This window comes from Cebus imitator, unplaced genomic scaffold, assembly GCF_001604975.1.
Source record: "Cebus imitator isolate Cc_AM_T3 unplaced genomic scaffold, Cebus_imitator-1.0 Scaffold18, whole genome shotgun sequence".
In the NCBI taxonomy this organism is placed as follows: Eukaryota; Metazoa; Chordata; class Mammalia; order Primates; family Cebidae; genus Cebus; species Cebus imitator.
This window is the reverse complement of record NW_016107333.1, coordinates 4047722-4072031: the sequence shown is the minus strand read 5'-3', so window position 1 is coordinate 4072031 and position 24310 is coordinate 4047722. Positions and strand designations below refer to the sequence as shown.

At 39.7% G+C, this 24310-nt stretch overlaps 1 protein-coding gene across 1 annotated transcript in view; it reads left to right on the top strand.

The window, feature by feature from the left end:
• The window catches only part of CTNNBL1 (catenin beta like 1), a 177788-nt gene that overhangs the window by 27849 nt on the left and 125629 nt on the right, over positions 1 to 24310 (top strand). The window contains exons 2-4 of the mRNA XM_017512250.2: positions 9874 to 10062; positions 14707 to 14813; positions 23684 to 23823. Of these exons, the coding sequence (XP_017367739.1) occupies positions 9874 to 10062; positions 14707 to 14813; positions 23684 to 23823 (436 nt within the window). The remainder of the gene's footprint in view (positions 1 to 9873; positions 10063 to 14706; positions 14814 to 23683; positions 23824 to 24310) is intronic.

Genomic DNA, 24310 nt, shown 5'->3' with positions numbered 1-24310 from the left:
GAGTGCAATGGTGCGATCTCGGCTCACCGCAACCTCCGCCTCCTGGGTTCAGGCAATTCTCCTGCCTCAGCCTCCTGAGTAGCTAGGATTACAGGCATGCGCCACCATGCCCAGCTGATTTTTTGTATTTTTAGTAGAGACGGGATTTCACCATGTTGATCAGGATGGTCTCGATCTCTTGACCGCTTTAAGTAATCTTTAAAGTCTAGCCAGGCATGGTGGCTCGTGCCTGTAATCCCAGCACTTTGGAAGCTAAGGTGGGTGTATCATTTGAGGTCAGGAGTTTGAGACAGCCAGGCCAACATGGTGAAACCCCATCTCTACTAAAAATACAAAAATTAGCCAGGTGTGGTGGTGCACGCCTGTAGTCCCTGCTAAGGGAGGCTGAGGCAGGAGAATTGCTTGAACATGGGAGGTGGAGGTTGCAGTGAGCCAAGATTGCGCCACTGCACTCCTCCTGAGAGACAGGGCAAGACTCTGTCTCAAAATAAATAAATAAATAAAGTCTGTCGTATATACAGGGCTTTGCAGTTTGCAATCATTAAGAGAAATTGAATTCTGTGCTTTCTTTTCAAAGTCTTGTATTTTTGTTTAATTTAATCTTCCTGTCCTTTAGCTTACTAAAGTTAGTGCTCTGAGATAGCAAAGCGAGGACTGAGCATTTTTATAAATGCAGCATTGATAAGTCTAATGACTTATCCAAACTCACGTGGCTCTTAAGTGATTTACCACTAGAACCCAGATTTTTCTGATTATTGGTTTGCTGTTGTTTGCATTGTACCACAATACTTCTTTTAGATCAGTGCTGTTTTGTTGTTAAATTGATGTCCAATAGTCCCTCCAGCACCTAATAGAGTGATGTTCAGGTTCTTTTAGCTCAGTAAATACTTCCTTAATGAATGAATGGATGCTGATGGTTCTGGTGTAGCTGACAAAACATATTCATAAGTGTGCTAAAATGGAGATAATTTGCCTTCCAATAACTTTACAAGTAATCTGCTTATGTTAGTTTTGATAAAGAAACTGAATCAACATTCAGCTTTCTGATGTAGCTGTAGAATCAATCAGAGCAGATGTCAAAGTAAATCATGGACATTAAAGTATAGTTTGTACTTCTAAAAAAAAATCTATACATCCTTTGGTGGTGAGATGAATATATATTCAGGCTTTAACAAGGAATAACAATATTTTGGTAAGAAAAATGGATTAAGTAGTCTTCATGACTAGTGATTTAAATCATAAATCACATCCATCTTAGCTGTCAGCCAATCAGATTACAGATCATAAGTGAGGCTGTTTGTAATTTTGATTTTTGATACATTGATATTTTCGCCTTCATTGTGAGCGTTGATAAAGACCATATTCTCCAGTAATTACTGTGGTCTTGTAGCCTGTAATTTTTTTTAATTGGGAATAAATGGTGGTTTTGTTTCATATTTTGCAAAGACTCTGCTTTGGGATTTTGAGGAGCTCTTGATACCTATTTTTTCCTCCAGAAAAAAAGGTAGTAGGTGGACATAATTCATTGTTCTTTTTTTGAAGCTAGTCTTGCAAATTTGCAGAGGTGTAATATATATTTGTATGTGACTATCTGGAATTTTTACTTAGACATTTCCTAAAAATACGATAACACCTTTCATTGGTATAGTGATTTATAGTTTACCTAGGGCACCTTTATAAGTTGTATTGTTTAATCATCATAACAACGCGTTGTGCTGGGTGGAATTTTCTGTCTCTGATTACTTGGATCTCTAATTATGAACTTTGGCTGATGATAGTTGCAGCATAAGAGATTGTGAGCTTTTTCGTTTGTGGCGCCTTAAGCAAATTTGCAAGGGAGCCCTGATGTTAACTTTGGCAGGCTTCATGCCTGCAAATATTGATTGAGCCAGAAGTCCTAGTTGTAAAATGTCACCAGTGAATGTGCAGCCAGTAAAGGCAAGGGAAAACTCATTACTGCATCTCATCTGTAACTTCTGGGTCAGGCCACTCACTACCATCTGGTAGAAATGAATGTTTGAAAACTCCCTTTCATTCTGACAAAAGGCAATCAGAAGAGGTTAACAGCAGATGATTTCTGAGTATTTCAAATGGGTTAGACCAATCCATCCACAAGCTTGGATTTGCAACATTCATATGTCTAATTATTCCAAGAGGTATTAGAAAGCTTTAAAATTATGAAATTCCAAAATAATGGTAGGAAGAAATGTAATTATATATATACCCCCCTCCTCTCCTCTGTTGCCCCCTGTCCAACCTTCTTATTGAAAGTATTTATTCTGAAAAGGTAAAGGCAATTGGAAAGGAAGAAATAAGTCAGATTGCTGTCTTGAAAAATGTATTTTTTTTTTTTTTTAATGTGAGCAAGACTTGACATGTTTTACATTTCCTTAAGGAGAAGGATTAAGAACCACGGAAGGAGAGTGTAAGTTGAAAGGTTTCTCCTCAATTAAATGAACTTTCTAACTGAGTGATTCAAAGGCAGTGGGGGCACAGTTTAGGGAGGACTGGAGGTGTTAGGAAAGCCCTGGCTTATGCCTGGCCAGAGATATGTTAAAAAGGACTCAAACCTAAGATAGATGATTGGGTGAGATCAAGGGTGCCTGAAGCCTGAACTGTCTCTAGAGCCTCAGAATTACTGTAAGAAGTTGTGGATCCATATGTACACAAGCATTTTCTGGGAAATGGATACATAATCTCTCTCCCCCCTTTCTTTTTTGTCAATGTGGATATTAAAAACACAAATTCGCCGGGTGCGGTGGCTCACGCCTGTAATCCCAACACTTTGGGAGGCCGAGGTAGGCTGATCATTTGAGGTCAGGCATTGGTGAAACCCTGTCCCTACCAGAAATACAGAAATGAGCTGGGTGTGCTGGCACATGCCTGTAGTCCCAGCTACTCAGGAGGTTGAGCCAGGAGAATTGCTGGAACCCAGGAGTTGGAGAATTCGGTGAGCCAAGATCGCACCATTGCATTCCAAACCTGGGGGACAGAGCAAGGCTCCATCTGAAAAAAAAAGAAAAGAAACATAGGTCTTTATGTACATACATACATATATGCATAAATGTCTCTGTGAAAGTGGTTATTGTTCCCAGTTTATAGACAGAGAAAACTGAAGCATAGAGGGAGTAACTTACTTTCCAGGGCTGCTGAGTACAGGTGCCAGGTTTTGAACTTAGGAAAGATTGACTTCAAAACTCATTCTCCATACAGGATATCACCTTTGCAAACAGGTTAGGCTTCACTAGCTCTAGCAATAATGGATTGAAAGCAAAGCCTTTTTCTGTTGATGGTGGTTTCTAGTTTAGCCTGTCTAAAATAGCCACTAGTCTGTGTTCTTATATTTTAATAGTAGCTTTGTTTATTTACTAGTGCTTTCTTCACAGTCCTCTTTCTTTCCAACCAGTCTTAAGTTAATATAGAGAAAAAAGAAAAGCACAGTGTTGGGATTTAGAAACCTTATAGTTTTGCTCACCATAAGCAAGTTGCATAAACTCACTAGGCTCAGATTTCCCCATTCTATTAATATAAAGAGAGACAGAGACTAGATTGTCTCTTTCTTCCAGCTCAAATTACTGTCTTTCCTGTTGTTTGATATCTAGGAAACAGTACTTGATGCCCCACTTGGAAGATCCTTTTCCGAAGTTAGCCGAGCTGCTAAGTTCTAGGTGAAGAATTCTTGGTTTATTACAAGGTTTAGAAGGTTTCCTTTGATTTTTCCCATTTTCTTACTAGAATTGGACATCTTTTTCCATAAAAATACCTTTTATGAATTATCCCCTTTCTTAGCAAGGTAACTTGGAATGTTGAGCTATATTTAGATACACATGCACACATTTACACTCTTGTATTCTGATATGAATGCACTCTTCACATTAATAATTGCATTGTGTGTTTTCATAATTTATCATAATGATACCATTATTGCTTATTACAGAAGTTCTCTTTTCCCCCCACCCCCAAGCCTAATTGAGGTCGAGACAGCCCATAAATGTGATAATATAGATTGCATGCTCAGAGGAAATGTAGTTGGTTTCATACTGGAGTTTTAATTTAGGATTCGTTCTGGTGATGTAGCCTCTTCCTATGGTACATTACTTTGAGCTCAATATAACTGCATGTTCCCACAGCCCCTCATTATAGCTATGGCTTCTCACTGCTTTTTAATTAAAAAAAAAAAAAAAAAAAAAAAGAGGGAAAAATGAAACCCAAAGCTTACGTTGGATATTGTCTGGGTACGCAGGGAGCATCCTAGGCAGATTGCTTATTTAATTTTTTAACTCCTTCAAAGCTTTCATGAAGATGTCTTGATTTCTGTTTTCAGGGGCATGGATGGAGACACATACACACACATGCAATAGGCCTCCAGATTATTGGCATGTAAAGGCATCTCTCTATTATCGTGAAGCCTACTCTGAGCTTTGAGTGAGTGGGAATCCTTTATCCTAGAAAGGCTACCAGCTGTGTGGTTGGATGGTGGGAAATGCTTAGTGAGCTTTTATACCCCTCACCGCCTTTTGGGAGTAAGGCAGGGAATTGTAGAAGATTGTAAAAACCCTTCAAGGCTGATGTTTAGAAGTTAAGAGTTAATCATTTTTTCTCTAGTCCTGTGGGCAGCAGAAGCAGAGAAATGACTTTATTAAGAAGAGTTGCTTTTGTCATTCCTTCATCTTGAGGGATTCCAAACACCTTTCAGATACCAAAACAAATTAATCTCCAAAGGTGACTGGTAAGAATGGCTTAAGCCTCTTGGGATTGGTTGTGTAAGACACAGGGAGAGCTCGACCTGAGCTGTTGACCTCTGTGACAGCCTGTAAGTGTTACATTCTTTTTGTGGATCAAGAGCCCTTTGGCTTCACTTTAGTGAAATCAGTTTGACAGCTCTGAGCTGCTTCCTTGCTTACAATTCTTGTTTTGTTTTATATAACCAGCCACTCTCTCAGTGGTGAATATTGGGTAAATATAAATTAAGAGTTTATTTCTTGGTTAGGGTACTGAGTTAGCTTCATAATTTTTAGTGCGACTCTTTCACAAACAGTCAGGACTTCAACTTTTTGAGTCCATATTTCATTCGATGTTGCTGGAAAGGCAAGTCCATTTTGACTTGTATCAGGGAGCTGGAACCCTTCAGGTGGAAATCCCCTAGGCCTGTGCTGTTCAGTACTATAGCCACTGGCCTCATATGGCTGTTGAGCACATGAAATTGGGCCAATCTGTATTGAGATACACCATCAGTGTAAAATACATACCAGATTGCAAGGACCTAGTGTGAAAAAAATAATGTAAAGTAACAAATTAGTAATTTTTAAAATATAGGTTACATGTTGAGATGATAATATTTTTGATATGTTAGATTAGATAAACATTATTATCTGTTTCTTTTTAAATGTGGCTACTAAAAAAATTAAATTACATCTATGGCTTGTACTATATTTCAGTTGAACACTGTTCTAGATTGTTAAGCTCTGATAACAAGGCAGTGTTTGTCTTGTTCACACTTACATCCCCAGTATGCATCACAAAGTTGGCACTTTGTTGAAGAAATGAATCCTAACTCGTATTATTCAGAGTGGTCACATCTCAGGAATGAATCAAAGTGTCTCTTTTTGCAATGTTAGTGTTTGAAAAAGAGACTTTTGAGGGTTAAGAAGAGAAATGAAGTTCTTAAAATTTTTGCCTTTTGTACCCCCAAAACCTAAAATGCAATAAAATAAATAAATGGGAAAAAAATAATATAATAAATAAAAATAGAATGTTAAAAAAAATTTTTTTTGCCTTTTGAAGAGAAGTGTGGAAGTAAACCACATCAGGGCCTTTGCATGGCTTACCGTCTGTTGGAGAGGGAGTTGGGAGCTGCTGTGTTGCTGAAGGAGCTGTAGCAGAGCATCGTCATGGTACGGCTCTGCCACAGCGTTGTTAGGAGGAGCTAAAGCTAAGGCTGAGTACCTTGTGTGAGGGAGAAGGTTGGAGAAGCAGTTGGTGAATTTAAAGGTAGCCCTCTTAGGGATGGCATACTTAAGACTCTTGATAAAAGTTGACAGAGTTATTCTTGTCTCAAGAATCCACACTGGCCCTGCTTATCCCTGTGTCCCTATTTATACATGACCCTTTTGGAAGCCTGGGACTGGCAGCTGATTACTTGAAGACCCTTAGAATTCTTTAATATTTGTGGGATTGTTTAACAAGTATTGTTTTAACTTAAGGTCTTACATGACATATTTATAGGTGAATGTTTTTGCCTGAAAGCTTGTCAGATCTATCTCAGTTAAGGTCCTGGAATCTTGGTAGATGAGCAGTTTTCCAGAGATCAGATTCAACTCTGAGAAGGGACCAGATTGTCTTTTCACAAATTTATTAAAAGACTTTAGGCATCTTGTCTCCCTGCTTATAAAACAGAACCGGTAGGTACTTCTCATTGTGGAAGATGTGGTGAAGATTGAAGTTCTGCAGAAGGAAAGTACTATTTTAATGGGAATTTAATAAACGAAACTTCTCCCCTGACTTCTGAAATGTTTGTTTTAAAGAGGAGGATTGGAAGATATGTTCAAAAGAGACATTGCTAGTGTTTTTTTTTTTCTGTTTTGCATTTTTTAACTGTGGCAATATTTAGCGTTCTCCTTTTAATTGTGGCCCACTGCCTTTTCTTTCTCTCCTCAGAGATAAACAATCTAGAAATCTTCTTTCTATGGAGAACTATGGAGCTCATGCCTTGACTTGGCTGCGGCAGTAGGCTCACGCTAATCAGAATCGCAGCAGGGCTTATTTTATGAGCTTGAAAGAATTAGCGTTCCCAGAGGGCTGAAGTTCCTTACCTGCTGAGGAGCCACAGATTTCCATTTGGAAGCCTGCCCTCCTTGAGGATGCAGCTACCTTCCCTTCCTGTTCTTACGTGAAAACCACCACCTCCTTTTTTATTGTAGTCTGTCTGTGGGTACTGGCATGTTGCTTTCTTTTTTCTTTTTCTTTTTAGGGTACAGCAGTAATGATGATAGTAGATCCTTGTAATTTTTGTCCTTATGGAAAGTAGAGTGTGTTCATATGAAATCGTAATCTATCTTAGGGAGACTAGGAAGAGAGTGAAAAATAGCAGGTGGTACCCTACAAACTAAATTGTCGAATGTGAGTTTTCTAAACAATGTCATATGCTCAAACCTACTAAAGCACCTGGTATGTGGAACAAGCAGGAAACATGAATAAAGAGGGAATGGCTTTCTACCACTGACAAAGTACAGTTCAATAAAAGTCAAAAGGTGAGAGATATAACATCTATAATAGAAATTTTTGTGTTACTACCAAACAACTTGGCAGGCTGGCCGTGAAAGTGGCATTTTCTTCTGTTTGGTAGTAACATACCACATTACACCAAGCATATTGCTGGTGGGTGTGATTACTATATCAGATAAAGAAAATCTCACTGAAGAATCTACATACATGTTTTGTTGGAGAAGACCGAATCTTGTGGATTACTTCACAGTGATGATTTTATTTATTTGTTTAGTACCATTATGGTTTGGAATTCTTTCACTTGAAGTTCACAGGGAAAAGAATTATAATATCCATTTGCAGATGAGGAAAGGTTTAGAGAGGTAGATGATGGGCCCAAAGTCGAACCAGGAGTAAGTTGAGCTGAATGGAGACCCTGGGCTGTTTGGTGTCTGGGCAGGGCCATGTCTCTTTAGCTCTAAAGTCCCTTTCGCTACTGCTTTGTTTTATTCTAATTTAATGGAAAACAACAGTAAGAACGTCTTCATGGATTGCATTGTAAAAGGCAAAAATGAGCCGGTTGCAGTGGCACACACCTGTCGTCTCAGCTACTCGGAAGCCTGAGGCAGGAGGATTGCTGGAGCCCAGAAATTCAGGCCCAGCCCAGGCGACATAGTGAAACCTCGTCCCTGAAAAGTAAACAACAACAAAAGGCAAAACGAGGTCTCAACAGAGTCTGGTAGAAAGGGCCTTGGACTCAGAATCTGGAAATGCGGTTCTATTTTCAGTGGTGCACTAATGGTTTTGTGATCTTATGTAAGACTTTGTTTCTGGGCTTTTGTTATTATTTTTGATTTAAAAAACTTTTTAATTAGCAAATAATAATTATATATATTTATGGGGTACAAGGTGATATTTTCATGAATGATTACATCAGGCTAATTAACAAATCCAACACCTTAAATAATTTTTTTTTTTGATGAAAATATTTAAAATCTGTTTTATCAATTTTTAAATGTACAATGCATTATTACTTATTATAGTCAGCATTCGGTGCAATGGATCACTAAAGCTTATCTTCTTCATGTTTCACTGAAACTTTATACTCTTTAGTCAGCATTTCCCTTCATCTCCCTTCCTCCCCAGCCACTGGTCACAATCATTCTACTCTTTACTTCTATGAGTTCAGCTTTTTTAGAATCCACATGCAAGTGAGATTACAAGGTGTTTGTCTTTCTGTGCCTGGCTTATTTCACTTAGCTTAATGTTTTCTGGGTTTATCCAGGTTGCCTCAAATGACAGAATTTCCCCACTTTTTAGGGCTGAGTAGAATTCTATTGTGTATATATACATTTTCTTTATCCATTCATCTAATGACAGACACATAGGTTGATTCCGTATCTTAGCTATTGTGAATAATGCTACAATGAACAGGGCAGATATCTCCTCAGCGTACTGAATTCATTTCCGTTGGTTACATACCCAAAAGTGGGATTGCTGGATCATATGATAATTCTGTTTTTAATTTTTTGAGGAACTTCCATACTGTTTTCCATCATTACTATATTAATTTGTATTTCCACCAACGGGGCACAGGGTTCTCTTTTCTCCATACCCTCAATAACACTTTCTCTTCTGTCTTTTTCATGATAGCCATTCTGATAGGTGTGACATGATAACTCATTGTGGTTTTTATTTGCATCTCCCTGATGATTAGTGATGGTAAGCATTTTTTTTTTTTTTCACATATCTGGCCATTTTTATGTCTTCTTTTGAGAAGTGTCTATTTAGGTCCTTTGCCCAGGCTCTGGGCCTTACTCAGCTCTTCTGTAAAATAGAATCAGGAGTGCAGTAGATATTCAGAAGTTACATATGTAACATTTTACGTTTGGACTACTTGTGAGTAACTGTAACTTTTTTCTAGTTACTCACAAATAGTCCAAACATGTTACATATGTAACTTTGTCTCCTACAAATACATTCAGAAGTTACATATGTAACATTTTATGTCTGGACTACTTGTGAGTAACTGTAACTTTTTGGAAGTGTAAAAAAGTTAACAGTTATAAGTAGTCCAAAAAGTTACATATAATGTGAAGACATTCAGAAATTACAGATGTAACATTTTATGTTTGGACTACTTGTAGGCTTTGTAATCTTTTGTAGATGTGAAGTAAAACCAGGTGCTAAGAGGTTGGCATTGGGAGTTACATCTTGACTAGTACCTGAGCCTAACCCAGTGTTCCTATCTTAAGGTAGCTTTGTTGCTATTTCTGTATACATAGGAACTTTTGTGAAGCGGCAAAACTGCATATAAAAAAATTCCCACTGACTTTCATGGTATATTTATAGAGTCATTAAAGATCTGAAAAATGACCACCTAGAGCTTTACTCCATGTGGTGGGTAAAATTGTATGCTAGGTGCTTTTCACTCAGAGAATTCTTAAAACCGTTTAGGATATTTGCTGTCTATGCCTTGCTAAGTCATTTTTTTTCGTATTTTTTGTAGAGTCAGGGTTTCACCATGTTGCCCAGGCTGGTCTCAAACTCCTGGGCTCAAGCTATCTGCCCACCTTGGCCTCCCAAAGTGCTGGGATAATAGACATGAGCCATCATGCCTGGCTTCTATGTCGTGTCCAGCTCTGAAATCCTGTGTTTCTTTTTTCTCAGCCCAATAGAGGCACAAAACGTCCCCGTGATGATGAAGAGGAGGAGCAGAAGATGCGTCGGAAGCAAACTGGTACTCGAGAACGCGGCCGCTATCGAGAAGAAGAAATGGCTGTGGTGGAAGAAGCAGATGATGACAAAAAAAGGCTGCTTCAGATTATTGACAGAGATGGGGAAGAGGAAGAGGAAGAGGTAACGTGGCAGCGGTGGGTGGGAGGTGAGATGGCTGGCCCTGCAGAATATAATTTTGCTAGCCAAATATATTTTGCAAGCCAAATACTCAGCTTGTCTGAGCTTCCCATCTTCATCTGTAAAATGGGGTTAATATTTCTTATTTCATCATGTTAAGGTGAAGTGGGCTCATGCAGTTGGGAAAGCATCTCGCGAAGTGTAAAGAACACGACAGATAGAGTTTTAAAATTATTCCATATTATGTCCTGTAGGGGAGGGTCGGGGCAGGCTTCCTGGCTCTTACTGAGGACACATAGAAGGCACTTGCATTATTAGCTTTGAAAGAGGGCCCAAATTTTATCAAGTGGGAGGAAGGGCTTTTTGGGCAGAGAAAATGGTGTTAGCAAAGCAACAAAAGTGGAGAGGTTGAAGGGGTGCCACAGTATCGGGTATTTAGGTATGACTGCAGAAGTACAGTTTAGGGAAGGAGATACCTCAGGGCCTCTCTCTTTGCTGTTCTCTAAGACGCCTTGGGACCTTCGCACTCATTCTTGCCTCTGGACCTTCAGACTTCTGTGCCATCTGTTGGAATGCCCTTCTTCCTTAATGCTTTGTATGGCTGGTTTCTTCACATTCAGGTCTCAGTTCAGATGTTTCCTCCTCCAAGAAGTCTCTCCTGTGTAGCCCCGCAAGCTGCTGTCTCATTCCTTTATCACTTTATTCTGTATACTGTTTGCGTAGCACATATCATGATTTGAAATTCTAGTTTGTTCATTTTACTCATTGCTGTCCTTCTTCCAACCTCCCATGAAAACAGAGACTGGCTCTGTTCTGTTCACAGCTATATTTTGGTGCCTAGAGAAATACCTAGCTCTTGATAGACCCTTAATAAATATTTATTGAATGAATAAATGAATGAAGCTGGGAAGAAGAGAGGTAAAATATCAGTGATTAAAAGCAAAATGCCCTTACCTCTGTGTCTTTTTAAATCTTTAAGTGTTAACTTGTATGTTATTTCACTCTGGCATTTTGTTCAATATGAATTATGGAAATAGAGTCTTAAGAGCCAGCTGTTTTTTTGGTTCTCTCAAAGACATGATGCTAAGTTTGGATTTAAAAAATGAGGCTGGTGTGTGAATCTGAGAAGAAGGAAAATCGGATTCGTATTCTGAAAAGGTCTTTACTGTGTTGTGACAACAGCTCTCTCCTCATTAGGATTTGTACTAATGCTAATCTGGGGGTCTACCCCTAAAAGACGATGGCACTTTGGAAATCTGTGGTGGGAGCCAGTCCTGAATTTCCAAATTTCCTCTCTGAGGGCAGCAGCCTTGCCAGGGCTTCGACAAACAGTGTGTGCAGCACATCCTCCCTCCCTCCCTTCCCTCCTCGCCAGCTTCTGCTCAATCTGTTAGCCCTGCAGCAGCAGTTAATTGGCAGGTATAATTCCCATGTAGGGCAAGGCTGGTACTGGAGGATTAGGATAGTAGCTGTCATGGGTAAGTGGTTTCTAGCCTGGGAGACAGAAATGTAATGTGGGACCAGCCCTTCTGTTAAGGGACAGGGAGAAAGAGATCACTTTGTAAAAATGACACATGGAAGGCTACAAGTCCAGGAGTTATTTTCTCACTGCCACCAAAGTCCCATTTGATGAAAAACAAGTGATGTTTGCCCCTGTAAAGTCACGTGAACCTGTAAAATATTATTGTCCTTTTTGTGCTACATCACCAGCATCCATCTTTCTGAAATCTCCCTCTGGTTTCTGACGTTGAGCTATTGGAGATACTGCTGTGGCTGATGACTAAGACTGATAATTCAGTTTCCCCCCCAGTGCTGGAGAGAAATTAAAGGAGGGAAGACCAAACCCTGGAGAGGCTAGGACTTCAGAAATCCACGAGAGATGTGCTAACACTAACGTGGTTTTTCTCCAGAGTGGGGCAAGATGTTAGCTAAGAAAAAGAAACGTAGCAGATATTGAGCTTGCTTGAAGGTCATTTAACCCTTTCCTAGAAATACTTGATTATTTTAGTTAAATTCTAGTGGTATGTTGGGTACATTGTGTCTACTGCTAATAATAACAACCATAATGGCCTGCATTTGTGTAGTTTACAAATCAGTTTTATGTACATCCTTTCTTTAGGTCATCTCTATGACCTTGAGAGATACAGGTAACATTTTCCTCCCCCACCTCCCCTCCGCTGATCTTCACTGAGTACCTGCTGTGTTCCAGACACTGGAGAGTCCACTTGTGCCAGAGAAGAAGTAGACATGCGCTAGCAATGTGGGTCTTTGCCCTGGTTTGGGGTTGGAGAGATTATCTGGGCAGATCCTGTCAGACCCTTATATAGATCATGTGAGGGATTTGGGATTTTATTCTAAGTGTGTAGTGGATGAATTCAGGAAAGACAGGAGGTAGAATTAGCTGGACTTGGTGAGGCTTTGAGGAATATATTCAGCAAAGTAACATTGTCACATGGCTAGTAAGTAGTGAAACTAGGCTCTGAGTCTTGACTGAGGCAGTTTTTATCATGTCAGGGAACCTCTCTTTAAGCTGTAGCCCCTGGGGAAGAGGTAGGGGTTCAATAGAGAACCTTGGGATCTAGGAGTCATTGGTATAATCTAAGAAACGTGTCACACCGAAAATGAATTTATATGTAGCTCCCACTTAAAGCCCAGTATGTGGAAATAGAAATGTAATAATAGAATAATAGCTAACATTTTTGAGAACTTATAAAATTATGGTATGATTCAGTGCTTTCCAAAAGGATCTATTTCAGGTTCTCGTAATAGCAATTTCTTTATTGCTTTTAGGTGTGAGTTATGGTCAGTGACTACAAAGCTGTGAAGCTTTGAGTTGGGATAGTATTAAGAGAAGCAGGGTGCATTTCAGCACATTAGCTGGAAGTTGAACTGAAGATAAAACGTGTGAAATTTTAGTATAGATTTTTTGGAGGAAAATTATTTAATTTTCAAATATTCATTTTATTTACTTTCATAGGTATGATTCCAATGTATGAAGTCAGAAATTCTCTATGGTCTTCTAGTTTTTTTTCTGCATTCTCTGATTCGTGTACTTTACAAATCAGTTTTATGTACATCCTTTCTACGCAAGGTTACTAAATTCTTGATGCAACTTCAGGATTCAGAGTATCTGTCTGAATTCCTTCTTAGCATCTAGTAAGGATCAGGCAAAGTAATACATAAGAAATGTTGGCCGGGTGCGGTGGCTCACACCTGTAATCCCAGCACTTTGGGAGGCTGAGGCAGGTGGATCATGAGGTCAGGGGATCAAGACCATCCTGGCTGATATGGTGAAGCCCCATCTCTACTAAAAATACAAATATTAGCCAGGCATGGTGGCACGGCCCCGTAGTCCCAGCTATTTGGGAGGCCGAGGCAGGAAAATCGCTTGAACCTGGGAGGCGGAGGTTGCAGTGAGCCGAGATCGCACCACTACACTCCAACCTGGGCAACAGAGCAAGACTCCGTCTCAAAAAAAAAAAAAGAAAGAAATGCTAAGCAGTGATGAAAGCTAATTAACAACCATTGTTAGTTTATGCAGTGTGCAAAAACAGGCAGTAGGTTGGATGTGGCTCATGGACTGCAGTTTGCCAACTTCTGCCGTAGGAAAAGATTGAAGGGTCACTGTCACTGACTCAGGGTTTGACTTTTAAACAATTCTTTTAAACCTTTCAGTCTTATTTTACATGTACAGAAAAGGAGGACAAGGTAAATGTAAAATAATATTATCTAATATTGTTGCTTACTCTGTGCCATACAGTGTGCTCAAGAAATATTTGTTGAATGAGTAAGTCTTTAACATCGTTTCTTTTTTTTTGTTTTTTTGATTTTGAGACAGTCTCCCTCTGTCAGCCAGGCTGGAGTGCAGTGGCACGATATTGGCTCTCTTTAACCTCTGCTTCCCAGGTTCAAGTGATTCTCATGCCTCAACCTCCCAAGTAGCTGGGACTACAGGTGTGTGCCTGTATTTTTATTAGAGATGGGATTTCACCATATTGGCCAGGCTGGTCTTTAACTCCTGACCTCAAGTGATCCACCGATCTTGGCCTCCTGAAGTGCTGGAATTACAGGCATGAGCCACCATGCTCGGTCAGTCTTTAACACCTTAAACTGAATTTTCTGTGTTATAGATAGTAGGCTTTATGTAAGACACCCAAAGTGATATACTCAAAAAGAAACATGTGATTACAGGCCCTTACTCCTCATTGTAATTGGGGAGATAAAGTATGTACTGTGGCCGGGTGCAGCACTTTGGGAGGCTGAGGTGGGTGGATCACAAGGTCAGGAGATGGAGACCATCCTGGCCAACACAGTGAAACCCCGTCTGTACTAAAAATACAAAAAATTAGCCGGGCATGGTGGCATGCACCTGTAGTCCCAGCTACTCGAGAGGCTGAGGCAGGAGAGTCACTTGAACCTGGGAGGCGGAGGTTGCAGTGAACTGAGATCGTACCACTGCACTCCAGCCTGGTGACAGAGCAAGACTTTGTCTCAAAAAAAAAAAAAAACCACAAAGTGGGTACTGTACATTTAACCCAGAAAGGCCAATGACAGACTGAGGTGGGTGTAAGAGCCACAGGAAAGTAGTGGGCAGTGAATGTGAAATCCTTGTGGACTAAAGTTGTTGCATTTGTCTCTTTGTACCAGGAAGAGCCATTGGATGAAAGCTCAGTGAAGAAAATGATCCTCACATTTGAAAAGAGATCATATAAAAACCAAGAATTGCGGATTAAGTTTCCAGACAATCCAGAAAAGTAAGGCTCTGCACTACCGATACCCTGTTTCCTCTGTGACATGTCGTTGGCTAGTTTTGTTTTGGTTTTGGTTTGTTTTGGTTTTTGTGATTTGGGTCAGGAGTCCCAGGATGATCTCCATGTTCGGGAATTCGCTAGAAGGACTCCTTGGACTCAAAGCCAGTGATACTCAGGGCTGTGGTTTGTTACACAGGGCGCACAACAGGATCAGCAAGGGAAAAAGACACATCAGGTGGCACCTGGAGAAATTCAGATACAGGTTTCTTATGCTTTCTCCTTCCCAGTGGGTGTGGTCACACAGACATGCTTCGTTTCTTCAGCAATGAAATGCATCAAGATGTGTCCATTGATGCTGTCCAGGGAAGTCCATTTGAGACTCTGAGTTCAGAGTTTTTATGGAGGGCTGGTCATGTAGGCATTCTCTGCTAGTAACCACTACCAAAATTGTAGACTCCTGGAAGGAAAGCAGCTGTTAAGTGCCCTGGGCTGGCAAAGCAGCAACCTTATCACTTAGGGAACATTTCAAAAGCCAAGTTCCCAGCTGCCAGCCTTGTAAGCCAGCCCTTTTCAAGATCAGCCCTGCTATGTTAACTCTCTCCTGTATTATTCTTTTCAGATCATGCCTGCCATTAGTGATAGCTTTACTGTGGAGATCATGTCTGAGGCTCTGAAGTTAGACAAATATTGGTGTGATATGCACATGCCTTTGAATAAGTCACTTCCATTTTCCTAGCCTTGGGTGTCCCATCTGTATAAGGAAATAATACCTTCCTTACAGAGTTATATGAGGATTAAAGGAGAATAATGTAAGTGTTTAGCCTAGTACCTGGCATACAGTAGGTGCCCATGATGTGATAATGTGATTTTTACTACACTGGCACCTCAGTGCACTGTGAAGTGCTATATGAGGAATCTGGCATCTTTTAGTCAGTCTTGAATCCTAACCAAGGGGACTCGCACATTTATACGATTTTAATGTTCTAAACCTCTCTTTCTCTCCCTGTCTTTGTCCCTCCCAGGGCATACAATTTTAATGAATCTTAATGTGCCCAAGACCCCCAGGCAATTAACAGTTGAATAGTACAGTCGTTGCACTCAAGTTTATAGGTTACTAGGGAGACTAATTATAAAGGCAAGGTAGAAGGAAGCAGGCACTTTAAAAGAGATATAAACAGAGTTCTGTGGGAACATAGGAGAAGAAACAGTAAATACCAAGTTGGGGGCTACTAAGGGCTTCACAGAAAAGACAGTAGCTGAGCTGGGGCTTGAGGCATTTTTTTACGCAAAAAGAACAAAGAAAGGCATGCCAGGCAATATGAGGAGAGTGAACAAAGACATAGAGGTGTCAGGGGGCACAGAGTCTTCACAGCAACCTAGTGACGGCAGCATGGTCAACTGTGTTATCCCTGTGCTATGGATGAGAAGGCAGAGTGGGGACAATGTGGTTACTGGGCCTAGGGCCACAGTCCTCTTTGATAGTAGGAGTAGTTATCGATAGATCAGTGCCCAGCTTGCCCAGCACCAGAGTCCTATCAGGGTTTTGTACTGATCTCCACCATACAGAATCACTCTCTCTGTGTGTGTGTGTGTGTGTGTGTGTGTGTGTGTGTGTGTGTGTAATTACACCAGTAATGCATGAATAGACTGTCATTCTGAAAAATACCAGGGGTGCATGAGTAGACTGAAAAATGAAAGTTCTTTCCATTCCTCTGCCTAGAGCAACCTTGTGAACATTTAATTATGCAAATGTATTTGTTTCTACATAAATCATACTGTTCATATGCTGCACCTTGGTTTTTTTGAGTCATGTAACAGATCTGTCCATGGTAGTACATGCCTATCTACCTTGTGTTTTTTTAACTGGTATATAGTATTTCATGGTTTGGAAATACCATGGCTTATTTATTTTTCTATTAATGGACGTCTGATTATTTTAAATATTGGCTTTTATGAAAAATGCTATAGTGAACCCACTTGTACATGTGTGTGTCTTTATGTACATGTGTTTCCATAGGATAGATACCTAAATTTTGAATCCCAGATTGAAGGGTATGTACATTTTAATGATAGCAACTGCCAGTCTTTTCACTGTATTTTTAAATTCTCCCTCCAGCAGCATCTCTTTTCTTGTGTTTTTGCTCACAGTGCATGTGATCAGTCTTTAGCTTCTTTGCCATTTGTTTTGTTGTTATTTCTGTGCTCAGTGGTTCCTGCATTAGACTCTGTTCTTTTTAGGAGATGGACTGCGTCTTGTTTGCGCCTAGTGCCTGCCACAGTACTTGCCATGCTATAGATGCTCAGTAAACATAAGAGAGCTTATGTAGTACCTGTTATCTTTCATACGTCCCCATTACTTGAACCTAAGGATGCATTATGAGGAAGCTGTGCTGCAGGCTAATGACACTGGAAATTTAAGAAATTCAGTTTACTTTTTTGAATACCAGTATTGCCTTTGCTCACTTGGTAGATACACACTCTCAATTTGGAGCGGTTTCTGCAGAATTGTTCACCATGTACATATTAGGTACCTTAGAGTTAAAGTTCATCAACTGGTTTTAAGACAAGGTGATTTTATTTTAAAAAATTAGTAGTGTTTTCCATTCAGACAAAATGTGTATACTATTTTAGTTTTAAAATCTGAACATAAGAGAATTGAAATTATGCATAAAGAACTTTTTTATTTTCATGCCAAAAAGCAGTTAGGAAACTACATTGTGTTTTAACCTTGAGTTCTTGAATTCTTACTGGTGCAGTGTCTTTCATAATTCTCTAGACCAGTGAGATGCAATTAAGATGAAAATTGCTAGAGCGTATTCAGATGAAACTTTGCGGTTGAGATCAGAAACACTCAAATTTATTTTCCCATATATCCAATTGTCATTTTGATCACATACCCAAAAATGCCTTACTTCATTTGACTGCATTTCAGATTCAGTTGACAGTTCACCTTATGCAGCCTCCGCTTTGCACTGTGTGCTCTTTCTCCCAAATACCACGTTGACTAGAGTGTGCTATCTCTCTAGTAAGTCTTTAATAGTTCTTCTTTTCATTTTTGCAGGGACAGAATTACTTAGTTTACTGATTTTCAGCCTTTTTGGTCTCAGGATCTCCTTGTACTCTTAAATTATTGAATATCCCAAAGTGCTTAGAAAATTCTGAGTACTCAAGCACACATTTCATTAACCATCAGGGCAGTGATATCATCACGTTATGTAGCCCTTTGGAAAACCCCAATGCACACTCCTGAGAGAAAGAGAGTGAAAAAGGCGAATGATGTCTTAGATTTATTATAAAACAGTTTTGATCTTATAGTTCCCTGAAAGGATCTCCAACCACCCCCCTACCCCCTTCCTAGAGTCCTAGGACCACACTTTGAGAACTGCTGATTTAGTTTGGATGGAGGGTAATGTTCCCTCAGCAGTGATTGCATTTAGGACTCATCAATTTCTGTTGCTTTCCCAGTGTTTTTGAGCTTTGGTGGTCATTTGCTGATACTCACCCTTGTGGTTGAAGGAGAATATCCTGCTGGTCTGAAGCAAATGCATATGGGCAGGCTAGGAGAATATTCTGTCATATCAGATGGAATCGATGACCCCATCTCAGCTTGGGTTACTGTTTTAATATGTTGCTCTATTGCTTTCCCATCACCTCTAACTTGATCCTTTCCCCCAGCTGTGAGTCATCTATTGCTGAAGGTATGCCTAATTCCTAAAGACGGTTCTCTGCAAATCTTAGTGTGTGCTTTAAATGAGTAGGCTCATGAGTAGGCTGTGCTTTGTCAGGCCAAGCAGAAGAGGATTGTTATGGTGTAACAAACTTGAGGGTACATAGATTCATTGAGTACTTACTATGCGCCCACTATTACTAGGCACTGTGTATATATTATCTCTTTTTAATCCTCACTATAGAAAGTTAAGGAAATCAGGGTTTAGAGATAAGTTAGTTAATACTCTGTGTCTTCCTTCATCAGGTTGGGACACTGCACTCTGTGTTCCAGTGACACTTCTCTTGAGTAGTACCAGGCACCTTTATCTTTAATTGTTTATAATAGATTGTGCATATTTAATGGAGGCCAGAAACTGGGATTGTTTTATCTGTTGTGTCCTCAGTGTCTAGCACAATGACTGGCACCTAGTAGGTGCCCAGCAAATATTTGTCAATTCACTGTTCATGGCCACACATCTAGTAAATGGCGTGCCTGGGAGTATGACCCAGGTCGGTCTCATTCCCAAGTCCTGCATTTCTCACTATACCTTGTTACTCATGTAACACTGGACCCAGTATATTTTTGTAATATTTCCCTGCTTGCAGTTTTATTCTCTGCTTGTTTGTTTTGTTTTGATAATTTTCTGACTTTCTAAACTTAAAAGCGTTGGGTTAAGACCATATTTGAAAGAAGAATCTCAAAGTTGGAAGGAACTGAGAGGTACGGTTTTTCCTACCATCTAACTCTTGTTTTTTTTTTTTTTTTTTTTTTATCACCCTTTATTAACTATCCCGCTGAGAAGGATCTAACTTTCCAAAGAAAGCCATTCCATCATTTGGCAGCTTTGACTCCTAAAATTTCAACTCAGAATGAGAAAGCATTTCAGCAAATTCTCATACGAGATGAATCTAGACTCCTTAGAATCTTGATTGTTTCCCCGAATTGGTTTCCACATCTCTCCTAGAAGTTGGTTCCCCTAACAGATGTCACAGAGTTTTAGGGTCACAATACAGGATAACTCTGTATTGTTCTCTTTTAAGTACCCTAGAACCACCGTGCCACTTATGGCAGCTATTTTCATCTGTGCCCCCATTTACAGGGATCTCCCAAGTTTCTTTGTTGGACCAAGGCCCGTGTCAGGTGCTGGATGACCAGAGATGAATAAGAAATTGTCTCTGGCAGAACTGTCTCATGTTCTGGTTTGTATTACAGTTATGGTTCACTGAAGCCATCGAGTTCAGAAAGAAACACATGTACCTTTATGAAACTGTGTCTCTCCCAGCCCTCACATTTGTACTTGACTTTTTGGTTCACTGCAGTTTTCTCTGTGGATCCAGGTAATTTTCCTTTGGTTAGATTTGGCGTCATTATTGCCTGTCATGAATTTTTGAATTGATTCTGTCAAGTGCTGTACTTACTGTCTCTTTAAGCTTTGTGTCATATAACATTTTTTTCATCTTGCCTTTTATATATCTTTGGTCATGATATTGATCAAAAAATAATAATAAAATACTTGATCTAAACAGGCCTAAGGGACAGAGCCCTGCAGGTGACTGACATTCATTCACTGTTTTTTTTTTTGTTTTTTTTTTTTTTTTTTTGAGGCAGAGTCTTGCTGCATCGCCCAGGCCAGAGTGCAACGGCATGGTCTTAGCTCACTGCCACCTCTGCCTCCTGATTTTAAGCAATTCTCTTGTATCAGCCCCTCAAGTAGCTGGGATTACAAGTGTGCACCACCACACCTGGCTAATTTTTGTATTTCTAGTAGAGACAGGGTTTCACTGTGTTGGCCAGGCTGGTCTCAAACTCCTGAACTCAAGTGACCCTCCTGCTCTGGCCTCCCAAAGTGCTGGGATTATAGGTGTGAGCCACCACATTCGCTGTTGATCACCCAACTCACCAGATCTCATCCTGCACTCAGCATGATTTTGTTCCTGTTTAGTGCCCAGTCTCCCTTGCCAGTTCTTCCAAGTGAACTGGAAAAATCTTTTGTCAGGTTATTCTCCAGAAATCTTGTATATACACACTCACATGAGGCAAATAAGCCTTAGAGGTTGAGGTTCAGGGATTATATAGCTCTCCTGGCCCATGGACTGTTTGAATCCTTCTACACTAGCCCTGTTGAGTCATGATTTTGATTTAGCTTCCACACTTCAGGTGATCTAAAAAAGTAAGCTATTTGCAAGCAGAGAAGGGAGCGTTTAAAAAAAGGTATTGGGGGAAAATCTTCTAAAATAATTATGAAATTTACTTGGAATAATAAACAAGTGAGAATGGGCAAAGAAACACTGAAAAATAAAAACAAGGGAGTGTTTTGTAGTAACAGACATAAAACATACTATAAAGCTATAACCATGTGAAAGTGTGGTCCTAACTCAGGAATTTACAGATAAATCAATGAAATGGAGTGAAAAGCCCAGAAACAGATTAAAGTACACATTAAAGTTTAGTTTATGATAGCTGACATTTCTTTAAATCTGTGAGGCAAGGATAGGTTATGCTGTTGGAGCACTTGGCCAAACATTTGCAGAAAATAAAGTTAGATCTATAACAATACACTAAAATAAATTTCAGATGGATTAAACATTTAAATATATATAAACATAAGCGTGCACCCTAAAATATGTCTTCTTTTAGCGTCGAAAACATTTTGCTCAGGGTACATGTAGAATAGAGTTCTTAAAGGCAAAGGTTTTGCTACTTGAACTTTTCAAAACCTTTATGTCAAAAAGCACAGTGTACAAATTAAAGGGCAAACACTTTTCTCTGATTTTTTTTTTTTTTGCAGATAGGATAGAGATTAATTTCCTTAATATACAGTGTTTATAAATCTATAAACAAAATGAGCATCTTAATAGGAGTGGGCAAAGAAGAAATACAAATAGTAAACGTTAGAAGAATGTTAACCATCTTCCTATCAGAAATGTAAGATACAAAATGAGTTGTCTTTTCTATCTCAAATTTGAAGAAATACTGTGTGTGAAGAGGGTAAGGGGAAACAGGTACTTCATGCACTATTGGTACTTTTCTGGCAAAATGTATCAAAATCTGTTTTAAGTCGTGCATACTCTTTGACTTGGCCCTTTCCTTCCTGGGAATTTATTCTAACACAGTAATCAGGAACGCATACATCTTGGTGTCATTGTTAAAGGCAAAGAAATTGGAAATAATCTGAATGCCTGACAAAGGGGGATTGGTTAATTAAATCACAGTATGTCTACTTAAGGGAATACTATGTGGCCATTAATCTATTATTTAGAACAGGGATTGTAAATAAGCTTAATCTGCCATACCTGGCCTATGACTGATTCATAGTCTTCTTGGAACACTGTGGAGGAGGATTCTGAGGCCAGCCATGTGGGCTTAGCAGAGTAGAGTGCTGTGGTAAGTGAGGGATTTTGCTATGGGAGAAGGAGAAGGAGAAGGACCTATAGCAGTTTGTCAGGTATTGGCTTCTCCTATTGTAGAAGAATAATGATAAGGGGAATTATTTAACTTACATTAACAACAGCAGCAAAAGTTGAATATAGAGCTATATACTCTAGGCTTACTTTTTGGGGGGGAGAAGTCTGTGAGTTCAGAAAAATGACTTAAACATACCGGCAAACATACATGGTATTGGAGCAGTTGGTCAGACATTCACAGAAAATAAAGTTAGATCTTTGCCTTGTATCATACACTAAAATAGAATTTAAAAGTCTGTGAGTTGAGAAAAAGGCTTAAACATATACAGAGTATAATCAATGGTTATTTTTGGTTAGTAGGCTTATGGATGATTTGTTTACTTTTTTGAGGGCTTGTTTTTCTTCCCCTGGTTTTCTACAAAAAGTATATTGTGATTGGGAAAAAGTATATAAGCATTAGAATTAACAGTAATGGGGAAAAACTAAGAGATGTTGTCTAAAATGTGGGCATGTTTTAAAGAGTGTTAAGTCTCTAGATTTTGTTTCTTATCGACTCCAGATTTCCGGAGAGGCGGTATCTACCCAGCCCCACAGCATCTGAAGTTGATGAGCCTTGTGTGACTTCAAGAGTCCCTGCTTGTGTTCCTTTTCTTTGTGCCCTCAATTTAATTAAGTAGGCATCTGTGGATATAAGAGACAAAGATATAGTTCCTGTCTTTAAGAAGCTTACTTTCCAGAAGAGAAGATAGCCATATTATAGTAATAGTAGAACAGATACTTACATAGTGCTTTTTATATGCTAGACGTTGTTCTCAGTGCTTATGTGTCTTTATTCAACTGCCCTGTGAGACAGGTAACATTATTGTTCCTATTCACAGAAGAAACTGAGGCAGAGAGAGGCTAAGTAGGTGGCTAAGCCAGGTTCAAACCCAGATAGTCTGGCTCCAGAGTCAATTTAACCACTGTTTCCTCTCACTCAGTCAGGTATTGTTCAGTTGCCTTACACCAGACTAGCTCATTTCCATCTCAGAACAAACCTTCCTGGTCTTGTTCATCCAAGGCTTAATCAGCATTTCTTATATGTCAGACAGCGGGGGAGGGCATGCAGAGTGAATGCAAAGTAGTTCTGTTCTTAGTGCCTGGGCAAAGGTTTGTTGAAAGGTTCGGGTGTGGAAATGTGAGTAAAGTATCATGCTGTATAGAGTATGGTGATTGTAGGTTGCCAGAGACTAGGTCTGCGTTTCTTTGGTATCTGCCTCTAAATCAGTTCCAAAGAGGAGGGAGAAGGAAGGTATTTTTGGATATAGAAAACCTTCTCTTCCTTTGGGTAAGGGGGATAACTGGCCCTTGATCTGACGTGGGAAGTAAGAGAAACCCTTTTTTGGATGGGTAGTAGGATAACTATGTTCGGGGCAACAGAGCGAATTGCCACACCAAGAGGTCTTGGTAGCTAATCTGTAGGACTGGTGGGCAGATCGTTTAGTGCTGCAAAATGCTTTGGGAGCCTCTGAGAGGCAGCTTGTGACTGCAAGAGTAAGGGAACCCTGTAATGAGATCTGAATCCAAGATTGATTTTTGTAATGAGGAAATCGATTTCCCAAGGAAATTGTGTGACAGTATGATGTTTGGATGAGTGTACTTCTTGGTTGGTCTGTTGTAGACACTTTGACAGATTGTCTTGTTCTCTAGATTGTTGCTGTTGGCTCCTCGTTGCTGAAAGTGCCCCTTTCCTTCTAATGATGTCTTGTTTTCCCCCCTAGGTTCATGGAATCTGAGCTGGACCTAAATGACATCATTCAGGAGATGCACGTGGTGGCCACCATGCCAGACCTGTACCACCTTCTGGTGGAGCTGAATGCTGTACAATCACTTCTCGGGTTGCTTGGACATGATAATACAGATATCCTTTGAGATCTGTGCTCAGTAGGAAAGCTGACATGGTGGGGAAGTACTGTTTACTGTCTCCTGTCTCTCTTTGTAGATGTGTGCTGTAAAACCTGATGTTCTACTTCCGTTCTAATTATCATCTCTCTTGAAACACACAATGCTTTTTACTCATTTGAAAATCTGGTTTTTCTCTGTTAACAAATCTTGTAAATCTTGGGCGATCATTAATTGTCCTGTTTCCTCTTATTAGTATTAGAATTAATCATGATCTATCTCTTCATACATTAACAGCTTTACTTTTCAGGATCTGAGTTGGAAAGTCCCTTATGGGGGCAAGGCCAGACAGATTTGAATCTGTTAGTCTAGATATCTTTCTGCTAACTGATGGCCCAGTGTAGTTGAGACTAGAGGAGGTAGTGAACCATAAAGCACATTTGGATGTCCAGGAGGTCAGGAGCTATTCTATTTTGTTCAATCCTGTATTTCTAGTTCCTAAAAAC